Raw genomic sequence first — 23,806 nt, 5'->3', positions numbered from 1 at the left:
CTACCTGGGGTCCTTATAAGCAACCTCATCTGTGCTACCTGGGGTCCTTATAAGCAACTGCATCTGTGCTACCTGGGGTCCTTATAAGCAACTGCATCTGTGCTACCTGGGGTCCTTATAAGCAACCTCATCTGTGCTACCTGGGGTCCTTATAAGCAACCTCATCTGTGCTACCTGGGGTCCTTATAAGCAACCTCATCTGTGCTACCTGGGGTCCTTATAAGCAACTGCATCTGTGCTACCTGGGGTCCTTATAAGCAACCTCATCTGTGCTACCTGGGGTCCTTATAAGCAACCTCATCTGTGCTACCTGGGGTCCTTATAAGCAACCTCATCTGTGCTACCTGGGGTCCTTATAAGCAACCTCATCTGTGCTACCTGGGGTCCTTATAAGCAACCTCGTCTGTGCTACCTGGGGTCCTTATAAGCAACCTCATCTGTGCTACCTGGGGTCCTTATAAGCAACCTCATCTGTGCTACCTGGGGTCCTTATAAGCAACCTCATCTGTGCTACCTGGGGTCCTTATAAGCAACCTCATCTGTGCTACCTGGGGTCCTTATAAGCAACCTCATCTGTGCTACCTGGGGTCCTTATAAGCAACTGCATCTGTGCTACCTGGGGTCCTTATAAGCAACCTCATCTGTGCTACCTGGGGTCCTTATAAGCAACCTCATCTGTGCTACCTGGGGTCCTTATAAGCAACCTCATCTGTGCTACCTGGGGTCCTTATAAACAACCTCACCTGTGCTACCTGGGGTCCTTATAAGCAACTGCATCTGTGCTACCTGGGGTCCTTATAAGCAACCTCATCTGTGCTACCTGGGGTCCTTATAAACAACCTCACCTGTGCTACCTGGGGTCCTTATAAACAACCTCACCTGTGCTACCTGGGGTCCTTATAAGTCAACCTCATCGTGCTACCCTGGGGTCCTTATAAACAACCCCACCTGTGCTACCTGGGGTCCTTATAAAACAACCCTCACCTGTGCTACCTGGGGTCCTTATAAGCAACCTCATCTGTGCTACCTGGGGTCCTTATAAACAACCTCACCTGTGCTACCTGGGGTCCTTATAAACAACCTCACCTGTGCTACCTGGGGTCCTTATAAGCAACCTCACCTGTGCTACCTGGGGTCCTTATAAACAACCTCATCTGTGCTACCTGGGGTCCTTATAAACAACCTCACCTGTGCTACCTGGGGTCCTTATAAACAACCTCACCTGTGCTACCTGGGGTCCTTATAAGCAACCTCACCTGTGCTACCTGGGGTCCTTATAAACAACCTCACCTGTGCTACCTGGGGTCCTTATAAGCAACCTCATCTGTGCTACCTGGGGTCCTTATAAACAAAATGTCCCCCTTTGAAATGGTCATTAAGCTTTTTATTTATATAATTTATCTTAGAGTTTTATTAGGGACATTTCCTTGTAAGTTGGTTTGTTAATATTTTAACCTTTATTATAAGGTTTTGATTATTATTTTTATTTTATTTTATAGGTTTTTATATTTTGTTGCATCGATTCATTTTTGTCTTTTTGCGAGGGATCATTATTTATTTTGTTTTTATCATCATACCGTTGACCTCCTTGTGTCTTAAACTGCTCCGTGATGCTGCCGCACGTTAAAGGTCTTAGCGTCTGATCGGAGGGGAATTTCTTCCTCTCTGTTTTCATTTGTAATGTGTGCCATGTTGTCAACGCACTTTGAGCTGCACCTGCTGCATGAAAAGTGCTACATTTATTCATATAAAGCAGGATTGCAGATTAATGAAGAAATAATAATAATTCTAACTAAAGCTTTATTTAGCTGGCTCACTGACTCGTGTCTCTAAAGACAGAGGAAGAAGCTAGTTCGGGCTGCTACACAGCCTCCTGGTGAGGAGGAGACACTTGTGTGGAAACAGGGACATATGACCCACGTTTGCAGTGCAGGATCTTCCCCAGAGCTCTGAACAGGAACAGAGAAGCATCTTTCCCTCCAATAGCCTGCTCCTCTTCCTGATCCCTCTTCTGTTTGGACCTCTTCTTCCTCTGGTTTGTTCTGGAAACAGCTTTGCCCAGTGATGTCCCCTGTCGGTCCTTCCTCACCAGCCCCTTCTCCAATGACGTGTCTGGAAGGTTACAGCAATGGCAGAACTTATACATGTCAGTTGATTAGACAACCACGATGTTGAGTGCACGTATACACTCCCGCCTCCGGTGTGGTGCGTGTATGACCTGACGCTGACCTGGGAGGGAGGAAAACTGGAGGCTGTTGATGGCACTGCGAACATCTCCGGAGCTTCCTGAACACAGCTTCTCCAACACTGCCTGGTCAGGGACGCTCATCCTTCCCCCGCTCTGCGTAGAACAAAACGGGAAAGTACAGTGTTAGAAAACCTGGAAACTCGTACCAATAGGATTCATCTACTGCAAGGCTTCCTTTCACCTTGCCTGCCTCCAGGGTGGAAATCCGAGAGAGGACCTTCATCATTGTGGTTGGAGCCACCGGATTAAAACTGGCAACACAGAGCACACAAAACAAGGTTCAGAGGAATCCTTTAGATCAGCGCTTTTCAAAGTGTGAGGGCACCAGAGAGCTGCAGGGGAGGCGCAGCGTGAGAAGAGAATTACGAGAAACAGTCAAATCTAGCTGGTTAAGCTAACGAGCGGCAACATGGATCCGTTTGTTGTGAAGTTACCTAAAGTGAGAGCGGAGACGGCGTCTGGCAGAAAACGGGGGAAGTATGACCGCGATTATTTGAAGCTAGGATTTTCATGGACCGATCCTGGCAGGGGCGGACTGGCCGTCTGTGTGTTCTGGAGAATCACAGGACGGCCGGCTCGGTTCGCTGACGGCCGGCACGCCCTTTATCTTACTTTGATTAATACTTACTTTGATCAAAAGCAAGTCACGGCTGCAGCCAGAGGAGGATCTGTCTACATTGCATCCCTGCATCATCCGCCTGTGCGCTTCAAAGACGCAGACTCATTGTTCGCACTGAAGTAGGGGTGAGTGTAAGAAGGAGGCAAAGTTGACGTTCAGTGTGTTGCCGGGAGCATAAGGATTTATCCACCATGTTGAAAATGTTAAAAAGGTTTAAAACATAAAGATAAAAAGGTTTAAAAAAAGTTGTCGTTTCATGTTTTAAGGAGGTGACGCTACTCGGCCAATCAAATCGGTGCAGCCAGTGAGTCAGCACGATAGACTCAAACACAGAGACGAGAGGAGAGGAGAGACACAGTCGGAGTCATTTCAAATGGCGTGCTCAAAAAAGAGAAAGGTAGACACAGCGACCATTCAATGACATTTCCTCTCACTCCAGTAGGAACTCTTTGAAATGAATGAAAATTAACTTTTTAAATCAGCTGTGTCATTTTCACTCTACTGCTCAGTTTCAGTTTTAGTGGTTTTTATAAAAAGACTGTTTTATTTGGCGACTACTTAGTAGGTGTTATTTCCTGCAGTCAATTCAACTCTTGATTTTTTGCAGTCTGACAAAAAGTTCATGCGAGGGCTTTTGTCCCTGGAGTCACTAAGTTGCATGTCTTTGGACTATTTTGCCAAAACAAGATTGTCTGTTCTTATCTGCCCCCCCACCCCCCCCCGATCGTCCCTCCTCAGTCCACAGCTGGGATTAAACTGTGTCTAACCTGATGCTGCTGATGTCCAGCTCCTCCTGGATCTCTTTGGGGAAGAGATGGCGAGAGCTGCTGTCTCCGCTCAGACTGTCTGACACTATGAACACCAGGGGACACCGACTGGTCCTCACAAAGCGCCTGAAAGAACCACAGCAGGACACAATCTCACAGAGAGAGCAGGGAGCACAAGGTGACACGGATCATATGGCACATACAACTACTACCAAATACAATTACTAATACTATGTTTGTAGACCGAGCCGCAAATTAGCTTCACAAGGACAACATGGATCATGGATCACACACACACACACACACACACACACACACACACACACACACACACACACACACACACACACACACACACACACACACACACACACACACACACACACACACACACACACACACACACACACACACACACACACACACACACACACACACACACCACACACACACACACACACACACACACACACACACACACACACACACACACACACACACACACACACACACACACACACACACACACACACACACACACACACACACACTTTTGTAAGCTGGAATTGAGCACAGACCTTATTTAGGACATCTAACCGAAAACATCGACTTGTTGACTAATTTCCGGGTATGGGACTCATTTCAGCTCCACTCTTTAAATAGACACCTGATAGACCACGGTGTGTCCTTTAGGAAGTCTTTTAGAAAAAGGCACTCAATTCCTAATGCTGAGGAACAAATGTCTCCAAGGTGGCAGGAAAGGTTTCAAGCCCCCTATAATTCCCATTCACACTGGAATGAGGGCAATGAAAGCTGCACAGTTCAACAGCAGCGCTGGAGTTTCTGTGTGAAAGAAGTGCACAGAGTCCACTCACCTGAGGATATCGTGCAGGCTGCCGGGCTGCCTGTAGAACTGGTTTGGGAAATCCTGAGGAGGGACATGTGAGTGTCAAGTGTTGCCTCAGGTGTGTGAAAAGAGATCTAAACAAAGCAGCTTTGCAACAATCACTGAAATAGATAAAGGCTAAATAAAGATATACAAATAAAGATAAAGGAAAAAATTGAGAATATGCCGAGGAGGAAAATGAGGAAGAGCTCATTGATTACAATCTAGTTTGTAAATAAATTACTATTCGTCACAAGTATTGACGAATGCTCCTGTGCCAGAGGTTACAATGTGGATTGTTTCCCTTAATGTCTACCCCTGCAATGCATCAGGGGGGTATACTACGAAGCAGGATTCTCGCTTAGCCGGCTAAATTCAGGGAAAACTCCGGCTTTCCGGCCCTAAGAAGCTGGTTCTCTTTTTAGCAGGCTAGATCTCCATGGTAACTTATGCTTAGCGGCTAACCTGGTCGGGACCAGGTTAGGTTCCAGGATAAGAGCTCAACTCAGTGAAAGCACCGCCTGCTGACCAATCAGAGCTCAGTGTGCGGAGTTTAAAGCGATCAAGTCATATCACAGGAGAAAGGAAATACAGAAAAGCTGCCGTTGCAGGAATACGGCCGGCAAAAATCACCGACTGTGTGAACGTGAACATCAATAGAATATCACCTCCATCTTCAGAGCAATCTGACTGTTATAACATTAGCGTTAAGAAAGCACTTAAATATCTGCCACAACATAAGTACACTGAGTGCAGACGTCGATGTGTCCCATTATCATTCATATCACTTCATAATGTATCATATCTCTCCTTATCTGAGTCAGCTGAGCCGTATCTGGCCGTGCAACACTCACAGTGTCACATACTGGATGCAGAAGTATTATTTTAAGCAACACATAAGTTGACGAAACACTCGAGACAAATGTAATTGAAGTCAGATCGTGTTTTAGACGGGGCAGTGATATCATGAACCTGTTAATGTACGCATTCAAACACGTGTTCTGTTCCAGCTGTATTCACCTTGCAGGTGCAGCTCTGAGGCTTTGATCCTGGATCAAGTGTTTAAGTCATGGATGTTTAAAGTTTAACTTCTTCATTTTTGACTAGTATTAAAGTTCACTTTTCATTCAGGAAGTATGACGCGCTGCGCTGTCAGTGCGCTTCTCCATGTTTGTGATTGGTCGAATGCTCCAGATACCACCCCTTTCATGTGAACGCGCACCTAACTAGATAGGACACGGCTGGCTTGAGCGATCCACTTGATAACCAGCGTCGTAGTACAGTTTAGCGAGAGCGCGTATGTTTTGGATTAGGCCAACCGGCTAACTCAAACATATCCAGGTTAGGTTGAACCAGCTTCGTAGTACAGGCCCCTGGTATCATGAGATGATACAATAAGAGGGTTAATACATGACAACAACAAAACATGAACAGAATATGAACAGTACAGCATTTCAACATAAAACTGTCAGAGAGAACTTTAGTCTTTTTAAATACAGTGGAGCATGTCAATGGGTGAGACTTTGAAAACCCTCGCCAGTTGCATAGTTGGAGCTAAATACTTTAGCTTCAGGGATCATAAAAACTGTGGCAGAGCTGTTACAAAATCTACAGTATTTAAATATGTCATCACGTCCAACAGGCATATGCCATACAAGTGCATAACGAAGAAAGACAGTTAAGCAAAACACATCGCAGGTGCATTAAATAAAAGAAAGGGAACAATGCCTTCAATGGAGTACAAACCTCCACCAGTATGAACTTCCTGTCTGTAGCTCCACCATCACCAACCATCTTCAGGCACTTGTATTTGTTTGCTCGGAGAAGGAAGTCCTGGAACTGGGTTAACTGGGAGGTGAAGGACAAACCATTCGTCCTCCATTCTGAATTTTTTTTTAGAAATAGAGACACATCAGAAAAAACCCTGGCAATTCACACATTTGAATAAAACACACAGCACATCGCTTTTAATGCCGAGAAAATGTATATATTCCACAGTTCAAATTATGCAATATATATATTTTCTTGGTACGGTCATGGTTCTCAGCAGGAAACCGACGGACTGTCCACTCCAAGTAGGGAATGAGTCCTTACCCCAAGTGAAGGAGTTCAAGTATCTCGGGGTCTTGTTCTCGAGTGAGGGAACAATGGAGCGTGAGATGGGCCGGAGAATCGGAGCAGCGGGAGCGGTACTGCAGTCGCTTTACCGCACCGTGTGACGGAAAGGGAGCTGAGCCAGAAGGCAAAGCTCTCTGTCTACCAGGCCATTTCCGTTCCTACCCTCACCTATGGTCATGAAGGATGGGTCATGACCGAAAGAACGAGATCGCGGATACAAGGTTTCCTCCACCGGGTGGCTGGTGTCTCCCTTAGGGATAAGGTGAGAAGTTCAGTCATCAGGGAGGGACTCGGAGTTGAGCCGCTCGGAGTTGAGCCGCTCCTCCTTCGCGTCGAAAGGAGCCAGTTGAGGTGGTTCAGGCACCTAGTTAGGATGCCACCTGGGCGCCTCCCTAGGGAGGTGTTCCAGGCACGTCCAGCTGGGAAGAGACCAAGGGGTAGACCTAGGACCAGGTGGAGGGATTATATCTCTTCGCTGGCCTGGGAGCGCCTTGGGACCCCCCAGTCAGAGCTGGTTGATGTCGCCAGGGAAAAGAAAGTTTGGGGCTCTCTGCTGGAACTGCTACCCCCGAGACCCGACCACGGATAAGCGGGAGAAGATGGATGGATGGATGAATGGTACGGTCCACTCTCAATCCTTAGCAATAATCCACATAACGTCTCAGTTTCAGTTCAACAAAAAAACATCTTCCTTAAATACCTAGTTCCCCCCCACGCCACCTTAAATGAACACAGATAAGGGGAGTTTTTCCATCAGAAAGGCAATCCTCTCTGAGGTGAATGATAATGGCCTGTATTGTTAGTGTGACAGTGACAGGACAGGGGGCTTCCTCCTCACCATGCTGACTGCTGCTGTATGGCTCCTCGTTGGAGGGGTTAGTCCACTCCTGAACCCTGAGGTCCAGCTCCAGAGATAGAACCTTGACTGTGGCAGTCTTCCCACAGCCCGAGGGTCCCGTCAGCAGCAACACACCACCCTGTAACTGACACAGGTGGGAAGTAGTGAAGTACAAATACTTTGTGCTGTACTTAAGAAGATTTTTCTTGTATCAGTACTTTACACAACTATTTACTTTTCTGACAACGTTTCACTTTACTCCTTATATTTTTTAAACAAATACCTGTACTTTCTACTTACATTTTCAAAACAGGATTGTTTTTTTTTTTTTTTTAAACAATATGTTTATTCATTTGTCATTCTTTTAAACAACAAGACACACCATCCCTTACAAAACCTACGACAACAACACATTAAAATGAAACAAATGATGTGAAAAACAGAGACAAAGAAAATACATCATTACAAAAATAAAATTGAAATATAAAATATATAATAAAAATAAGAGACATTAATGAAATTAAATTATAAAATAAAATAAAATTGGGCAGTAGCAACATTCTCCTAAAAAGTGTACATAGTCCAAGAAGTACTTTACTTTTCCATTCAACCAGATCGCTCTCATAGATTCCCATTGTTATTTCTTAGCATGTTGAAAAAGGGAAAAAGTGTCCCTTTAGACTGTTCATACTTAGTACATATATCTGGAATGTTATTATTAAACTGATGTAATCTCACAGGTGTTATGTACGTGCGCATCAACCAGTTGTGTTGTAGCAATCTTAGTCTGGTATTCGCAGTTTGCCTATGTGCCTCAGTACATATCACACCCCAGTCATCCAAGGAAATATCCTCCTGTATATCTCCCTTCCAGGCGTTAAGCCGGTCGGTAGAGGATTCAGTGGAGTTAAAAACCAACAAGCCATATAGCACTGAAATAAGCCTTTTCCCATGACAATAATCAGAGATCAATCGTTCCAGTTCAGAAAGTGGTGGGGGAGTTAATAACCGTTTGCGGGATGCAGTTATAAAGCTTCGTACCTGTAAGTATTTATAAAAACTGCTATTTTAAAGGCCAAATTTAGTACGCAACTGTTCAAATTACATCAACGTTTCATCTTGAAACATATCTCCTATTTTTGAGTTTATGAGTTAAGTGGCAATTTAGGGGTAAGTGAAAAGGCTTCGATGTCTACCCACGCTGGGACTGGGTCGGGGGAGAAGTAATACATTATGCTGCGTAATTGGACGGCCCAGTAATACCACTGGAAGTTAGGAGGGTTGAGTCCTCCTCTGTCATACGGTAAGTATAATAACGTCAAACGTAGCCTGTGTCGTCTATTATACCAAATGAAATGCGAACACGTTTTCCTCAATTTAGTGAAATGCGATAGTGGCAAGGGTAAAGGTATGTTTTGAAACAGGTACAATAGTTTTGGAAGGATATTCATTTTCAGTATATTTATTCGCCCTATTAAAGAAATTGGCATATTAGACCATCTTTCCAGTGATTTTATAAATTAATTCAAGAGCAGGCTCATAATTGTTTTTTACAATTTATCCCACATCAGGCACTATATGTATACCTAGGTAGGTAAAAGAGTCTGTTGAGTTGGATGAGGACACATGGTCCATAGGATTGCATCTTTCTTTTCCATTCAATAACATTATGGAGGATTTTGCATTATTCACCAACGTTTTAATTACATTTAGTAAAGCTGGAATTGAATTAGCTAAATCCGTGAGGAACAAAATGACGTTGTCCGCGAAAAGAGCTATGCGATGTTCTAGCTGTCCCAACCTGACACCTGCAATATTCTTGTGTGTCCTGAATGCTATGGAGAAGGGTTCTATGGCGAGGAGTGTAAATAGGAGGGGTGACAAAGGGCACCCCTGTCTGACCCCCCCTATTAATATTAAATGGTTGAGAAATAACATTGTTAGTCAGAATTTCAGCTGTGGGTTGAGTGTACAATAACCTTACCCAATTACAGAAAGCAGTCCCAAATCCAAAACGGTCTAGTGTTGCAAATAGAAAAGGCCATTCTATTCTATCAAACGCCTTTTCGGCATCGGCTGATAGCACAGCAGTGTCTGGCGCGTCTTTCCTCTCGTGAAGTATATTTAACACTGTCCGTACGTTACGAAAGCCTTGTCTCCCTTTAACAAATCCGTTTTGATCCATATCTATAATGACAGGGAGAACAGACTCCAATCTACGTGCTAATACTTTGCAGAGAATTGTAATGTCTGAATTTAGAAGTGAGATTGGACGGAAAGATTGGCATTTATGGGTTTTAAAATTAAAATGATCATGGCACCTCTCAATGAGGGAGGGAGTGACCTGTTTTTATAGGATTCCTGAAGCATTTCTATAATTGGAGTTAAAAGTTTCCTCTTGAATCTCTTATAAATATCGATTGGTAATCCATCAGGACCAGCTGCTTTGCCAGCATTCATGGCATCAATTGCTTCTATAATTTCCTCCGTTGACAAATCAGAGTCCAGGTTGATTTTTTCTTCATTTGAGACACTTGGGAATTTTAAATTATCCAAAAATGAAGTTTGAGCGTCCGAATTAGGCGGATATTCTGAGGAGTATAACGTTTTATAGAATTGTCTAAAGGTTACATTTATTTCTTCCGGATCCATAGCCACATCTCCCTTAGAATTTTCGATTGCATTAATAGCTCTTTCTGATTGTAGCTGTTTAATTCTCCAGGTCAGAAGTCTACCAGGTTTTTCTCCCTGATCATAACAATTATGTTTAAGCTTCAACAAGCTATTCGCAGCCCTCTCAGCAGATATTTGATTGTATCCAGCCTTAAGAAGTAATAGTTCCTGATGTGGGTTTTCTGAGCTATCCATAAACTTGTCTTTCTCTAGCACTTTAATTTTGTAATCCAGCTTTTCCAGTTTTTCACGGATGCGTTTTTTATTTAGGGAGACGTAAAACTTATAATCTGTCCTCTCAAGAAGGCTTTAAAAGCTTCCCATCTGATACAAGCTGAGGTCTGACTTGTGTTCATTTAAAAAAACATATATATTTGTTTCCCAATAAAGTCTATAAAAGCCGGGTCCTGTAGCCAGTTTATATGAAAACGCCATCTCGGAGGGCTATTAACCAGTTTAGAATCTACATATGTAAAAGGTATCGAGGCATGATCAGATAACACTATGGCATCATAGTTGCAGTCTTTACATTTTATATCTTATCTGTGTTGATATTAGAAAGTAATCTATCCGTGAATAGGTTTTATGTGTGCTAGAGTGACAAGAATATTCTATATTGTTTGGGTTCAGTTCCCGCCAGATTTCTGATAAACTCAAATCCTTCATAAATTGTAATATAGATTTTCTAGCTCTAATATGGGACGTGTCCGATCCAGTAGATTTGTCTATTTGTGGGTTCAGAGCCACATTAAAAATCTACTAAGTACCTGCTTCACTTTAGTTAATTTAAAAAGTGGTTTTTCAACAGTTGAGTAATTTCTTGCATTTAAATAACTGTTTTGATGTGTTCCAGTCAGGCTTTCGTCCAAACCACAGCACTGAGACTGCTCTTGTAAAGGTCTTTAATGACATCCACTTAAACACAGACAGTGGCAGAACTTCAGTGTTAGTATTATTAGAACTCAGTGCTGCGTTTGACACTGTTGACCACAGCATATTACTAGACCGACTGGAAAACTGGGTGGGACTTTCGGAAACAGTTCTATTTCGTATATGGCTTCGCCCTCTAAGGCTATCGCTATTGGGTTATCCCTCTGCGCCCCCGCGCAGCACTGAAACACTTGTAGTCCACGCCCACCCGCTAGGTGGGCCCCACCCGCTAGGTGGGCCCCACCCTCGGGCCTCCTTCCGGTATAAATAGGAAGGTGGCCCGGCAATCTGCTCCCTCTTTTCTTCAGCAACCAGCAGTTTACTGAAGCACGAGAAAGCAACAGCATGAGCAATAAAGAGTGTGTCCGTATGTGCCCTTCGTGCAATACAGGCTACATTATGAGCTATGTTTTGCATCCGATATGCGCAGCCTGTCTGGGGCCAGAGCACGCGGACGCGGCTCTCAGCCAGCAGGTCGCATGTCCTCAAGACGTCTGGGGTGGGCAGATGCCCATCCAGGACAGCCTGTTTATGGAGGCGAGTGGGGGGCAGGAGTCGGACGACTCCTTCCCCGCCTCCATCCAGGGCTCGCCATGCGGCTCTCCCCTTCCCCCTCTTCCCCGGACGGGGGAGACGGGGTCGGAGCGAGAGTCAGAGGTGGCGGTCGAGCACGTGGTCCCCTTCTCCGTGGCCACGGCGCTACCGGCATTGGGAGGCATCATGCTGGAGCTTCCGGAAATAATCGGCAAAGCAGCAGCATGTAGAGGTCTCCCCGTTCCACGAGTACGGGAGGTTTTCCCAACCACCCCCGCTCTGGAACCGAGCTTAACGGCATTGTTCGGGGTAAGACAGGCCAACTTGGTCGCCGGACGGCGCCCTATGTTGGCCGACCCCAAGGACCAGTATGTCACCCGCCAGGCTGACCGGGCGCACCAGTGTGCGTTCCAGGCGTCAGCAGCGGCAAACAACATCGCTTTGCTGACCAAATCGGTGGTGACGTTGGTCGAGCGATCCACCACCGTGGTTCCAGAGGAGTCGGAGTAGATCGCTAAGGGGCCAGCACGGCGCTCACGCTGTGCGCAGCCGTGGCGGTGTCCCAGGCGAGGATTACGGCATGGATGACACAGATCCAGCGTCACCTCTGGTTACAGCAGGCAGCGGTCACAGAGCCAGTCAGGAAGGTCTTACTGGACGCTCCGATCAGCTGGGAAGGGCTGTTCGGGCCCCAGTTCCTGACCATGGTTGATTCCATGAAGGCGGCTTCGGAGCAGGCGGAGGACATCCGCCAGCACGTCGGTTGGCTCCAGCCAGCGGTGACGCAGCAGCGACACCAGCGGCAGCAGCAGCAGCCAACCCGGTGGCAGACGGACAGACACCAGCAGCAACAGCAGCCGAGGCGTCAGAATCGTCCGTCAGCGGCGGCTGGGGCACCGACCCGCACCTCCAGGGCACCGTCCCGCACCGACGAAGGCTGCCTATGACCTGTCGGTTAATAGCCAGCCGGGTTCGGTACAAAAGCCTGCGCTATTTAATCTATCGATTAATAAGCTGCGGAGCACAATAATTACACCAACTGCCTCCAATCTGATGATTAGTAGGCGGCATGGTTCGCGACAGATTTCTGATGGTTATGACTCTTCGGTTATTAAACCACAGACCTCGCGGCATTCTTCTGTCCGAGATACGCCACCTATACACGGTCATAATAAGCCCATGAGAGCAGTGGTAACGCCTCATGTGGATATTACTGCACACACCTCCACCCATCCTCTGAGCGTGTACACGTCTCATGATGCGAGGCGGCGTGATATGCAGCGTGTGGAGGCCTCCGCACAGCCCTTGGGTTGTCTCGAGGGCTTTGGAGTGGCTCGTCGTCATGACAACCACAACACATCTCGAACAGGCGCGCCCGCTGTCAGAGTGTTTCTCGGCGTGGCAGCGCCTGTGTTTGATGGACGGATGGATGCACAGGCTGATCAGCAGAGGGTACACCCTGCAGTTCGCCTCCACCCCCCCACAGTTCAAAGGGATACAGGTGACATGCCTAACATCCCGAGAACAGTGTCTTGCGCTCCAAGCAGAGCTACGGGAACTCCTGTTGAAAGAGACTATTTCCAGGGTTCCCCAGGAGGAAGAAAATCAGGGGTTTTACTCCCGCTATTTTCTTATCCCGAAAAAGACAGGGGGAATGAGACCCACTTACTTCCATGTGCCATCATTCCAAAACACAGGAAATTCCTGAGGTTTTCATTCCAGGGAATAGGCCGTCTGACGTTCGGCTATTCCCTGGCTCCTCGTACTTTTTCAAAGTGTGTAGAGACGGCGCTGCAGCCGCTACACAGAGGAGGAATGAGAGTACTTTTTACCTGGACGACCTGCTGCTGCTGGCTCGCTCCAGGGAGGAAGCGGCTTTACAGACGGTACAACTCATATCGCATCTGTCAAAGCTGGGTTTCATGATCAACTGGGAAAAGAGCTGTCCTGTTCCAGCCCAGAGTATTGTTTACCTGGGGGTGGAATTGAACTCAGCCGCATGAGAGCACGACTCTCACGGCAGAGAGTGGAAACGCTGACAGCTCTCCTTCAACGTGTCATACCACGCAGCCTGGTGACGCGGGAAAAGTCCCCACGTCCTGTCAGAGGGGGTTCCCCTGCGCAGAGTTACGTCACACATCTCGGTGTTCACAGACGCATCTCTCTCAGGGTGGGGAGGAACGTGCATGTCACATGTTTTTCCACATAAATGTGCTGGAATTGATCTCCGTACGGAGAATAATTCAGCACTTTGCCCCGTTGCTGCGGAATCAGCATGTGTTGATTCGCACAGACAACAAAGCCGCGGCGGCCTACAGGGCAGGACACACACCGCCACTCATCCCCTGAGCGTGTACACGCCTCATGATGACAGCCGGAGTGAAACGCAGCGTGTGGAGGCTTCGTCACAGCCCTTTCGCCTCACGGGAGGCTGCGTGCCCCAGCGGCAGCGCCCGCAGCGCCACGGCGTCAGGGCTCGCTGCAGAATTCTGCTAGTTTTAACCTATCGGTTAATAAACTGCAGAGATCGCTAATTAAGCCGGCTGCCACTAATCTGTTGATTAAGTAGACAGCAGGGCTCGCTGCAGACGCCTGCCGGTTGTAACCCCTGTTAATAACCTACAGAGCTCGCAGCATTCCTCTGTCCGAGATACGCCTCGTACACACGGCCTTAATAAACACATGAACGCCGTTACTTATAACGCTTCATGTGGGCAGCACTGCACACACCTCCATCCATCCCCTGAGCGTGTACGCGCCTCATGATGAGAGTCGGAGTGAGACGCAGCGTGTGGAGGCCCCCGCCTTGGGTTGCCTCACGGGCAGCAGCGGAAGGGGCTCTGGCGTGGCTCGTCACCATGACGACCAAAAACACATCTCGAGCACGTGCGCCCGCTCTCAGAGTGGCAGCGCGCGGGTCTGATGGACAGATGGATGAGCAGGCTGATCAGCAGAGGAGACGTCCTGCAGTTCGCCTCTCCCCCCCACAGTTCAATGGGATACAGGAAACACTCCTGTCCTCCCAGAAGCTATGTCTTGCGCTCCAATCCGAGCCGCTGGAACTCCTGTTGGAACTCCTGTTGGAACAGGATATCTCCAGGGTTCCTCAAAGGGAGGAAAATCAGGGGTTTTCACTCCCGTTATTTTTCTAATCCCGAAAAAGACTGGGGCAATGAGACATCCTCGATCTGTCAGTATTCCACATGCTGACGATCAAACAGGTGCTGGAATGTGTTCACCAGGACGACTGGTTCACTTCCACCTGAAGGATGCATACTTCCACCTGAAGGATGCACACTTCCACCTGAAGGATGCATACTTCCACCTGAAGGATGCATACTTCCACGTACCCCTCATCCCGAAACACAGGAAATTCCTGCGTTTTCTCATTTCAGGGAATATCAGACCAGACAATCGTCTGCCTTCGGATATTTCCTGGCTCCTCCCATTTTTGTGTAGAGAAGGCTGGAGCCACTACACAGAGGAGGGATGAGAGTGTGGTTTCCTCTGGACGACCTGCTATTTGCTGGCTCGCTCCAGGGAGGAAGTGGCTTTCCAGACGGTACATCTCGTATCGCATCTGTCAAGCCTGGGTTTCATAAGAAATTGGAGGAAGATAAACTCAGCCAGCAGAGCGCGGCTCTCGCGGCAGCGAGTGGAGGAACTGACAGCTCCCCTCAAGCATGTCACAACCCACACAGCCCTCTCCGTGACGCAGCTGCTCGGCGTTGGCGTCAGCTGGTCACGTGATGATCCCCCGGGGTCTCTTCCAACAGGGGGACACTCCAGAGGTGGTTCATTCGCTGCAGAAGCCTGCTGTTTTAAACCTATTGGTTTATAAACTGCAGAGCTCGCGGCATTCCTCTGTCCCAGATATGCCTCCTACACACGGTCACAATAAATCCACGAGCACCGTTATAACGCCTCGTGTGGACAGCATACACATACCTCTCATCCTCTGGGCGTGTACGCGCCGCATGATAAGAGACGGAGTGAAATGCAGAGTGTGGAAACTCCCTCGCAGCCCTTTGCGTAAAAGTGTGAGGCGGTGTCGCAGGCGTATGTCTCGGTAGAGCCCCGGAGAACATGCGCACTCCACCAGAGGAATTCCTCCTCCACGGCTTTGCACGGAGGAATGTCAGTGGAAGATATTTGCACGGCTGCATCTTGGTCTTCCCCCTGTTCATTTATTCAATTGTATTTGAGGGATGTTTCCCTTTCCTCTATGACGCACCCCGTATTGGGTGTCCTGTCAGAGTGAGTGACGTCAGGGAGCCAGCTGAGCGCCTCTCTCCTGCCTCTCGGCACACAGAGAACGGCCTTTTCCCCTCGTAGCAGAGGGATGTTCCCCTTTCTCTCATACACTTCGTACGAAGTGTCTGATTAGAGTGAGTAACGTCAGGGATCCAGCTGAGCGCTCTCCTACCTGGCTGGCGTGGAGAGAGCGGCTGTTCCCCCTCTATGATCGCAGGATAAGGTGGGACCTTCGTCTCTACTTCTCACAGCGGTCGGTATGTATTGTCCCAGCCTTCACCCCGTCAGGAAAACAGGTATGTTTGCTATGTTCCAGGGACGGGGAGGTGCCATTACGCATGGCACAACAGGCAGGGATGTGTTATTGAGCAGGTGTGTCTGTGCTTCTAGTGCTGGACGGACCCAGTGGGGCACAGACTACATCATGCTTCGCCCTTAACCCAATAGCCTTAGAGGGCGAAGCCATATACGAAATAGAACTGGGGTTACCTACTGTAACCCAGCTTCTATGAGTAATGGCGCAGCCCTCTAAGCGCTGGGCCCCACTGGCTCTACGAATAGCTGAAGAAAAGTTATATTGTATGGGAGCAGATTGCCGGGCCACCTTCCTATTTATACCGGAAGGAGGCCCGAGGGTGGGGCCCACCTAGCGGGTGGGCGTGGACTACAAGTGTTTCAGTGCTGCGCGGGGGCGCAGAGGGATAACCCAATAGCGATAGCCTTAGAGGGCTGCGCCATTACTCATAGAAGCTGGGTTACAGTAGGTAACCCCAGTTCTAAATTGGTTTGAATCCTACCTAAAGGACAGAAACAACTTTGTTTCTATAGGTACATACACATCTGAGTTGACAAATATGACATGTGGGGTTCCTCAAGGCTCCATCTTGGGGCCTCTTCTCTTTAACATCTACATGCTACCACTGGCTCAGATAATGAAAAACAACAAAATAAGTTACCATAGTTATGCAGATGACACACACATCTACGTAACAATTTCACCAGGAGACTATGCTCCAATTCAAACACTGAGTAAGTGCATTGAACAAATCAATGACTGGATGTGTCAGAACTTTCTCCAATTAAACAAAGATAAAACTGAGGTAATGTTTTTTGGAGCAAAGTCAGAACGTATAAAAGTGAGCGCTGAGCTTCTGTCTGCAATGTTCAAACCAACAGATAAAGCCAGAAATCTAGGTGTAGTCATGGACTCTGACCTGAGTTTCAACAGTCACATTAAAACAGTTACTAAATCAGCCTACTATCACCTAAAGAATATATCTAGGATTAAAAGACTAATGTCACAGCAGCATTTGGAAAAACTTGTCCATGCTTTTATCTTCAGTAGACTGGACACTGCAATGGTGTCTTCACAGGTCTCACTAAAAAATCTATTAGGAAGCTGCAGCTGATTCAGAACGCCGCTGCTCGAGTCCTCACTAACACTAAGAAAGTGGATCACATCACTCCAGTTCTGAAGTCTTTACACTGGCTTCCTGTGTGTCAAAGAATAGATTTCAAAATACTGCTGCTGGTTTATAAAGCACTGAATGGTTTAGGCCCAAATGACATGTCTGACCTCCTGCTAAATGATGAACCATCCAGATCTCTCAGGTCTTCAGGGACTGGTCTGCTTTCTGTCCCCAGAGTCAGAACTAAACATGGTAAAGCAGCGTTCAGTTATTAATATCTGGAACAAACTCCCAGAAACCTGCAGGTCCGCTGCAACTCTGACTACTTTTAAATCCAGGCTGAAGACTTTTCTTTTTGTCGCTGCTTTTAATTGAACTATTCATATCTTAAACTGCACTGTAACTTTTATCCATGTATTTTTTCTTTTAATGTTTTAAATGTAAACTTAATTAATTTCTCCATGACATTTATGAGAGGGACTGCTCGAAAGTAGGATATTTGGGATATCCATCGTAGCCAGGGTTTACAATCAGTTTTTAGGTGAGTTGTACTGAGGAACAAGTATCACAGCACCGACGGGTGAAAAATAGTGTTTTGGTAACACGGGGTGTTCAGGTAACACTTAAAGACTTTGTTATGGAACGCAAAGCAGAGTAGAGGGCTAGTACACCCTCCTGAGGGTCCGATTGTGGATGTCATGCGAGCATAACATGGTGAAAACAATCAGTCTAAATTAACAATCGGGACGGAAATGTTCGCATGTCCAAAGGGAGGTTCTGTGAATAAATAAAAAAATCAAGAACCGAAATAATTGAACTATTCATATCTTAGACTGCACTGTAACTTTTATCTTTTAATGTTTATTTTATTAGCTTTTCTTTTTAATGACTGATTTTAAATGCCATTTTCTTAATGTCTTTCATTTTTTGTTTTTCTTTTAATGTTTCTTTTATTATCTTTTACTGTTTTTGAATGCCTTTATCTGAATTTCTTTCATTTTTGTAAAGCACCTTGAATTGCCTGGTGCTGAAAGGTGCTATATAAATAAACGTGCCTTGCCTTGCCTTGCCTTGCCTTGCCTTGTAGGATAGCATTATCGGTGTTGTCAGTGGTAGCGTTAGCTTCTGAACTACCCTTGCACTCCTTGCTAGCTGAGTTGTCGCCTTGCGTGGCCATGGCCAGGGCCGCCTTAATGCACGGGCTGACCTGGGCTGAAGCCCAGGGGCCTACGGAGATCGGGGGCCTATCATGAGCCAATTCTATTTCGGATGTTTTTTTTTTAAATTTTAAATAAACAAAGTCTTGGCTGTCAGAATATGAAACTTTTATTTCCAAAATCACACGATAAATACATTTTTGAAGCTTGTAAAGCTTCAAAAAGCTGTTCCCCTCCCTCCGCTGAAATTATGAATGTAAGGCGTAGAGTAATCATAGATAACACGGCAGGGTCCGTTACAGTTTGTTTTCATCTGGTTTCAAATAAACAAAGTTTTGGCTTTCAGAATATTAAACTTGTTTTGGCAAATTCAGATGATAAATACAACTTTGAAGCTTGTAACAATATAATTACAAGCGGAGAACGGAGTAACTTGGCGTCACAGCAGGCATAACAACAGCCGGTGTTTCTCGTGAGGGTTTTCCCCGGGAAACAAACACAATACACACAGGGACGCAAGGAATCCATTTAACCGAAGTGAAACGCACCCTTGGTCTCCAGACAGGACCAAGTACATAATAATACTCATACCTGAGATTTATATTGCCCTTTTCACAGTGCTCATAGATGCTTTGCAAGCTACTAAAGTTCTGAGATAAAAGAAAGTAGGGGGTGAGGTAGAGGACTATAGGTCAAAGGCAAGAGTGAAAGTTGAGTTTTGAGTTGTTTTTTTATAGATGACAGAGTGTTGGACTTTCGTTATGACACTGTGAAGGGAGTTCTACAGGGAGGGGGGGGGGGGTCCCAGGTCCAGAGCTAAGTCTTAGCTTAGTCCTGCTGCAGTACGTTAGCATCAGCAGCACATTAGAATTAGCTTGTTTTGTTTGAAAGGAAGTAGAAGTTTTGGTAACTGAAATCATGAAACATTCAGTACCTTTGATGTGTTTGTGTGAACTTTTATCCAGCTCTCCACTTCCTCGATCTTCTTCTTGTGGACAGCCAGCTCAGCCTACACAAACAGACAGTTTAGAACAAATATTATACTTATTTAGCGGACCTTATGGATTTAGATTTGAAATGTCTTCATTTGCCATATAGTTGGCCAAAAACATCTCAGTGTTGTAGCCAAAAAAAAAATTGTTAACTGCCTTTACAGAAAATGTACTGTAGCAGAAATGTTTTAATATGATGATGAAGAATATAATCATATCATCCACCTATCGTTTTTGTAAGATATTGAGCTAATACTGTATTGAAAGTGTAAAAGTGAAAATAAATTGCCAATGTGTTTAGAACAGTTGAGGAATTCACAGCAGCTGTATCCGAATGTATTCACTGAGATCAGAACAAATGTAAAGAGTGAGGATGCTGACCTGTGAACGGGGCGAGTGTCTGTCCACCCAGGACTCATCCTGGTCCCAGGGGGCGGGCTCTCTCAGCAAGGGGGGGATGGGGGGCTCTGAGCGGCCTGCCTCTCCTGCCCTCTTCCTGGGCTTCTTTACCTCAGCCTTGGAGCTCACAGCCTTTCTCCTTCTGGACACAGCAAAACTTTCTCCTGGCAATTCAGCGAAGGACGGGTCCACCCAGCGGTTCAGCTAATAAAGAATACAGTCAAAACCAAGACACTTCATCAGAATCAGAATTCCTCTATTTGTCCTGTAATGGGAACATTTACATTTATTACAACTGCAGAAGTATCGTGCAGATAAAGTGAAGGAATAAAGTTAAATATAGAACTTTTCTTTTTAAAAGAACACGTTATTGATCATAAAATACACAATAAGTCAATGTCAAATAGGTAGACCATGTTGAATAAAAGTGTTTTTTAAGTGACCATATAAATAGAGAAAAAATAAAGTGTGAATTGCACCAGGGTATATTGTACGTGTGTATTTTGCACAAAGTTTAATATTAACAGGCAATACATGGACATTGAATGTGGATATCTAAAATAGATATACAATAGGCTAAATAAATAAATGTTGATCTAACATAATTGATTCATAGACGAATTGAAGCAGAAGTTAAATAACATTTCTCTGAAGGAGGGGGGGTTCTTTGTGTTCTCAGCGAAGAGCTGCTACATCTCCACTACAAGCCTAAAGGTACTCCTGTCATTAAATTGTTGCTATGAAAAAATGGGACAATGATAGATTAAGAAAGATAAATTAAAAATAAAGTGAAAGATTAGTGGGAACAAAAATGAAATGAAGTACGGTTAATATCCTTTTAGAGCAATCAATTGTAGGTAAATCCTTCAATATTCTATAGATATAATAATACATTACATTTATAAAGCGCTTTTCCTGGTGCTCAAAGCGCTTACAAGCAAGTAAAACAAAATAACAACAAAAGTAGAAAGTGCTAAGCTAGGAGGAATAAGGGAGTTGAAGGCAAGAGTGAAAAGGTGAGTTTTGAGGGATTGTTTGAATGATGTGAGAGAGTTGGCGGACTCAAGTGTGGGGGAGGCTGCTGCGAAGGCCCTGTCACCCCAGGTCCGGAGCTTTGTCCTGATGTGCTGCAGTAGGTTAGCTTCAGCAGACCTGAGGTGTGCTGGGGTGTGTCGTTGGATGAGGTCACAGAGGTAGGGGGGGGGCAAGGTTGTTGAGCGCTTTGAAAGTGAAAAGTAATATTTTAAAGTCAATGCGGTGTTTGATGGGGAGCCAGTGGAGGTCATGGAGGACAGGGGTGATGTGGTTGGGTGGAGGTGAGCGAGCGGGCAGCTGAGTTTTGGACATATTGAAGTGTTTTTAGTATGAATGCAGGTGATCCAAAAAGTATGCTGTTGCAGTAATCCAGTCTGGATGTTATAAAGGCATGGGTCAGAGTTTCAGCAGCGGTCGATGAGAGGGAGGGTCTAATGCGGGCGATGTTCTTTAAATGGAAGAAAGCGTTTTTTTGTGACCTGGTTGACGTGAGGGAAGAAAGTGAGGGTGGGGCAAGGGCGCCGGAAGCGGGGGGGCCAGGGGGCCATTGGCCCCCCCACTTTACAGCCCTGCCCCACATTTTCGCAGCAGCGGATGCCACGGAACACTGTACAAATCCCGTTTCAATAATTCCGCTCTACTCTAAAGTCGCATCTAAAACGCGATCTGATCTAGCTGTGTATATTTAGTTATTTTTGATTGTTATATTCAATCTCATTAGCTACAGACATTTTTAAAGCTTGTAAAGGGAAGAAGACAGCTCTCCCTCGCCACTCTGCTCTTCCACAGCGCTGCTCCCCCTCCCTCCGCTGAAATTATGAATGTAAGGCGTAGTAATCATAGATAACACGGCAGGGTCCGTTAAAGTTTGTTTTCATCTGATTTCAAATAAACAAAGTCTTGGCTTTCAGAATATTAAACTTGTTTCGGCAAATTCAATTTCCCCGGGAAACAAACACAATACACACAAACTAGGGGTGTAACGGTCTCCGTATTCGTCCCGTACCGTCACGGTTCGGCACATGCAGTCACACGGCGAATACGCCTTTTTTTACGAGAGGGAAAAAAGTTTGTCACTCAGGGCAGTATTACACTATATATAATCCAGGGGATGGTATTGCGCCTAAAAGCCAGCCGCCCATAAATAACAAATGAAGAACAAGAACAAAACACAACAAAACGAACACAATACATGAAGAAGAAAAGTTAGCAGCTATGGCGAGTTCACACAACACACATGAGCTAGAAGACCCACCTGCTTCTTTTAAATCAGCTGTGTGGGAACATTTCGGGTTCCCTGTGGACTACAACAATGATGGGGTGCGAGTTGTGGATCGGACGAGGACGGTGTGTCGGCGTTGTTCGACAGCGGTGCGGTATGCTAGTGGTAACACGTCAAACATGCTCAATCACATCCGAGTCAGTCTCAGTCCCCAGCGAGAGGGTTTTCTCGACGGCAGGTGCCATAGTTACCGCCAACAGATCTGCCCTCACTGCTGACAACGTAGACTAACTCATCTTTTTGAAGAACAACTTGAAAATAGAGTAAAGCTTGAGTACCTTTATTTAGGCATAATGCCCTCACACACTCACAAGTTAATTACACATGTTAGACATTGCTCCTAAAGGTACAGATTTTATTTTGTTTTATATTTTGACATCAGGAGATGTTATACAGTTCTGTATTGCCTTTTATTGAAACACTTTCTTATTATTTATTTTTAATATGTTCAAGACATTATTTTTAGTTGTACAGCTTATTTAACCTTTTAGTTTGACATCAGCCATTATAAATAATATGGCCTTCTGAGTGTGTGTGTTACTGTTTGTGGTTTGTTTTTAACTGTGTAATACAGTTAATGATTCCAAATGTTAGAGTTCCTTATTTTCATACCAAAACTTGCACGACTGCTAAAAATAAATAACAGCAACAAAAATTATGCATTTGGGACTTTTCTTTGCTTTCTCACACACACACACACACACACACACACACACACACACACACACACACACACACACACACACACACACACACACACACACACACACACACACACACACACACACACACACACACACACACACACACACACACACACACACACACACACACACACACACACACACACACACACACACACACACACACACACACACACACACACACACACACACACACACACACACACACACACACACACACACACACACACACACACACACACACACACACACACACACACACACACACACACACACACACACACACACACACAGTATTGTATTATTGTATGAGAGAGGTTCCAGGTTGAATTGAGGCGAATATTTGTAATGTTCAGGTTGTTGTGTTTAATATTCATGAGAATATTTGTCATTATTCAAATGATAATAAACATTAGCATAAAGCATATTTGTCCACTCATATGTTGATAAGAGTATTAAAAACTTGAAAAATATTCCTCTAAGGTACATTTAGAACAGATCAAAAATGTGCGATTAATTTGCGATTAATCGTGATTAACTATGGACAATCATGCGATTAATCGCGATTAAATATTTTAATCGACTGACAGCCCTATGATAAACACATTGATGCTTCAACAATCTTAGTCAAGTCATATGATTCTGAAATGGGCCATATGCAAAACGAGTACTCTTACTTTTGGTACTTGATTAATACTTGCATCAAAATACTTAAACTTGAATACAATTTTGAATGAAGGACATATACTTGTAAAAGAGTATTTTTACAATTTAGTATTGCGACTTTTACCAGAGTAAAAGTTCAGAGCACTACCTCCACCACTACATGTACATATATAATCATAGCCAGTGGTGTAAATTAACTAAGTACATTTACTCAAGTACAATGTTGAGGTACTTGTACTTCACTTGAGTATTTTCATGTTATGCTGCAACATTGACAATAATTATACAAACATGT

At 45.4% G+C, this 23,806-nt stretch overlaps 1 protein-coding gene across 1 annotated transcript in view; it reads right to left on the bottom strand.

Moving 5' to 3' along the window:
* The window catches only part of rad17 (RAD17 checkpoint clamp loader component), a 31,015-nt gene that overhangs the window by 5,729 nt on the left and 1,480 nt on the right, over positions 1 to 23,806 (bottom strand). Inside the window, exons 3-11 of the mRNA XM_034090905.1 lie at positions 19,807 to 20,028; positions 19,368 to 19,442; positions 7,477 to 7,621; positions 6,267 to 6,403; positions 4,510 to 4,562; positions 3,635 to 3,760; positions 2,430 to 2,499; positions 2,230 to 2,341; positions 1,921 to 2,112 (exon numbers count right to left, since the gene is read on the bottom strand). Coding sequence (XP_033946796.1) covers positions 1,921 to 2,112; positions 2,230 to 2,341; positions 2,430 to 2,499; positions 3,635 to 3,760; positions 4,510 to 4,562; positions 6,267 to 6,403; positions 7,477 to 7,621; positions 19,368 to 19,442; positions 19,807 to 20,028 — 1,132 coding nt within the window. The remainder of the gene's footprint in view (positions 1 to 1,920; positions 2,113 to 2,229; positions 2,342 to 2,429; positions 2,500 to 3,634; positions 3,761 to 4,509; positions 4,563 to 6,266; positions 6,404 to 7,476; positions 7,622 to 19,367; positions 19,443 to 19,806; positions 20,029 to 23,806) is intronic.

Source organism: Pseudochaenichthys georgianus, chromosome 9 (genome assembly GCF_902827115.2).
Source record: "Pseudochaenichthys georgianus chromosome 9, fPseGeo1.2, whole genome shotgun sequence".
Lineage (NCBI taxonomy): Eukaryota > Metazoa > Chordata > Actinopteri > Perciformes > Channichthyidae > Pseudochaenichthys > Pseudochaenichthys georgianus.
This window is presented reverse-complemented; position numbering and strand designations above follow the sequence as displayed.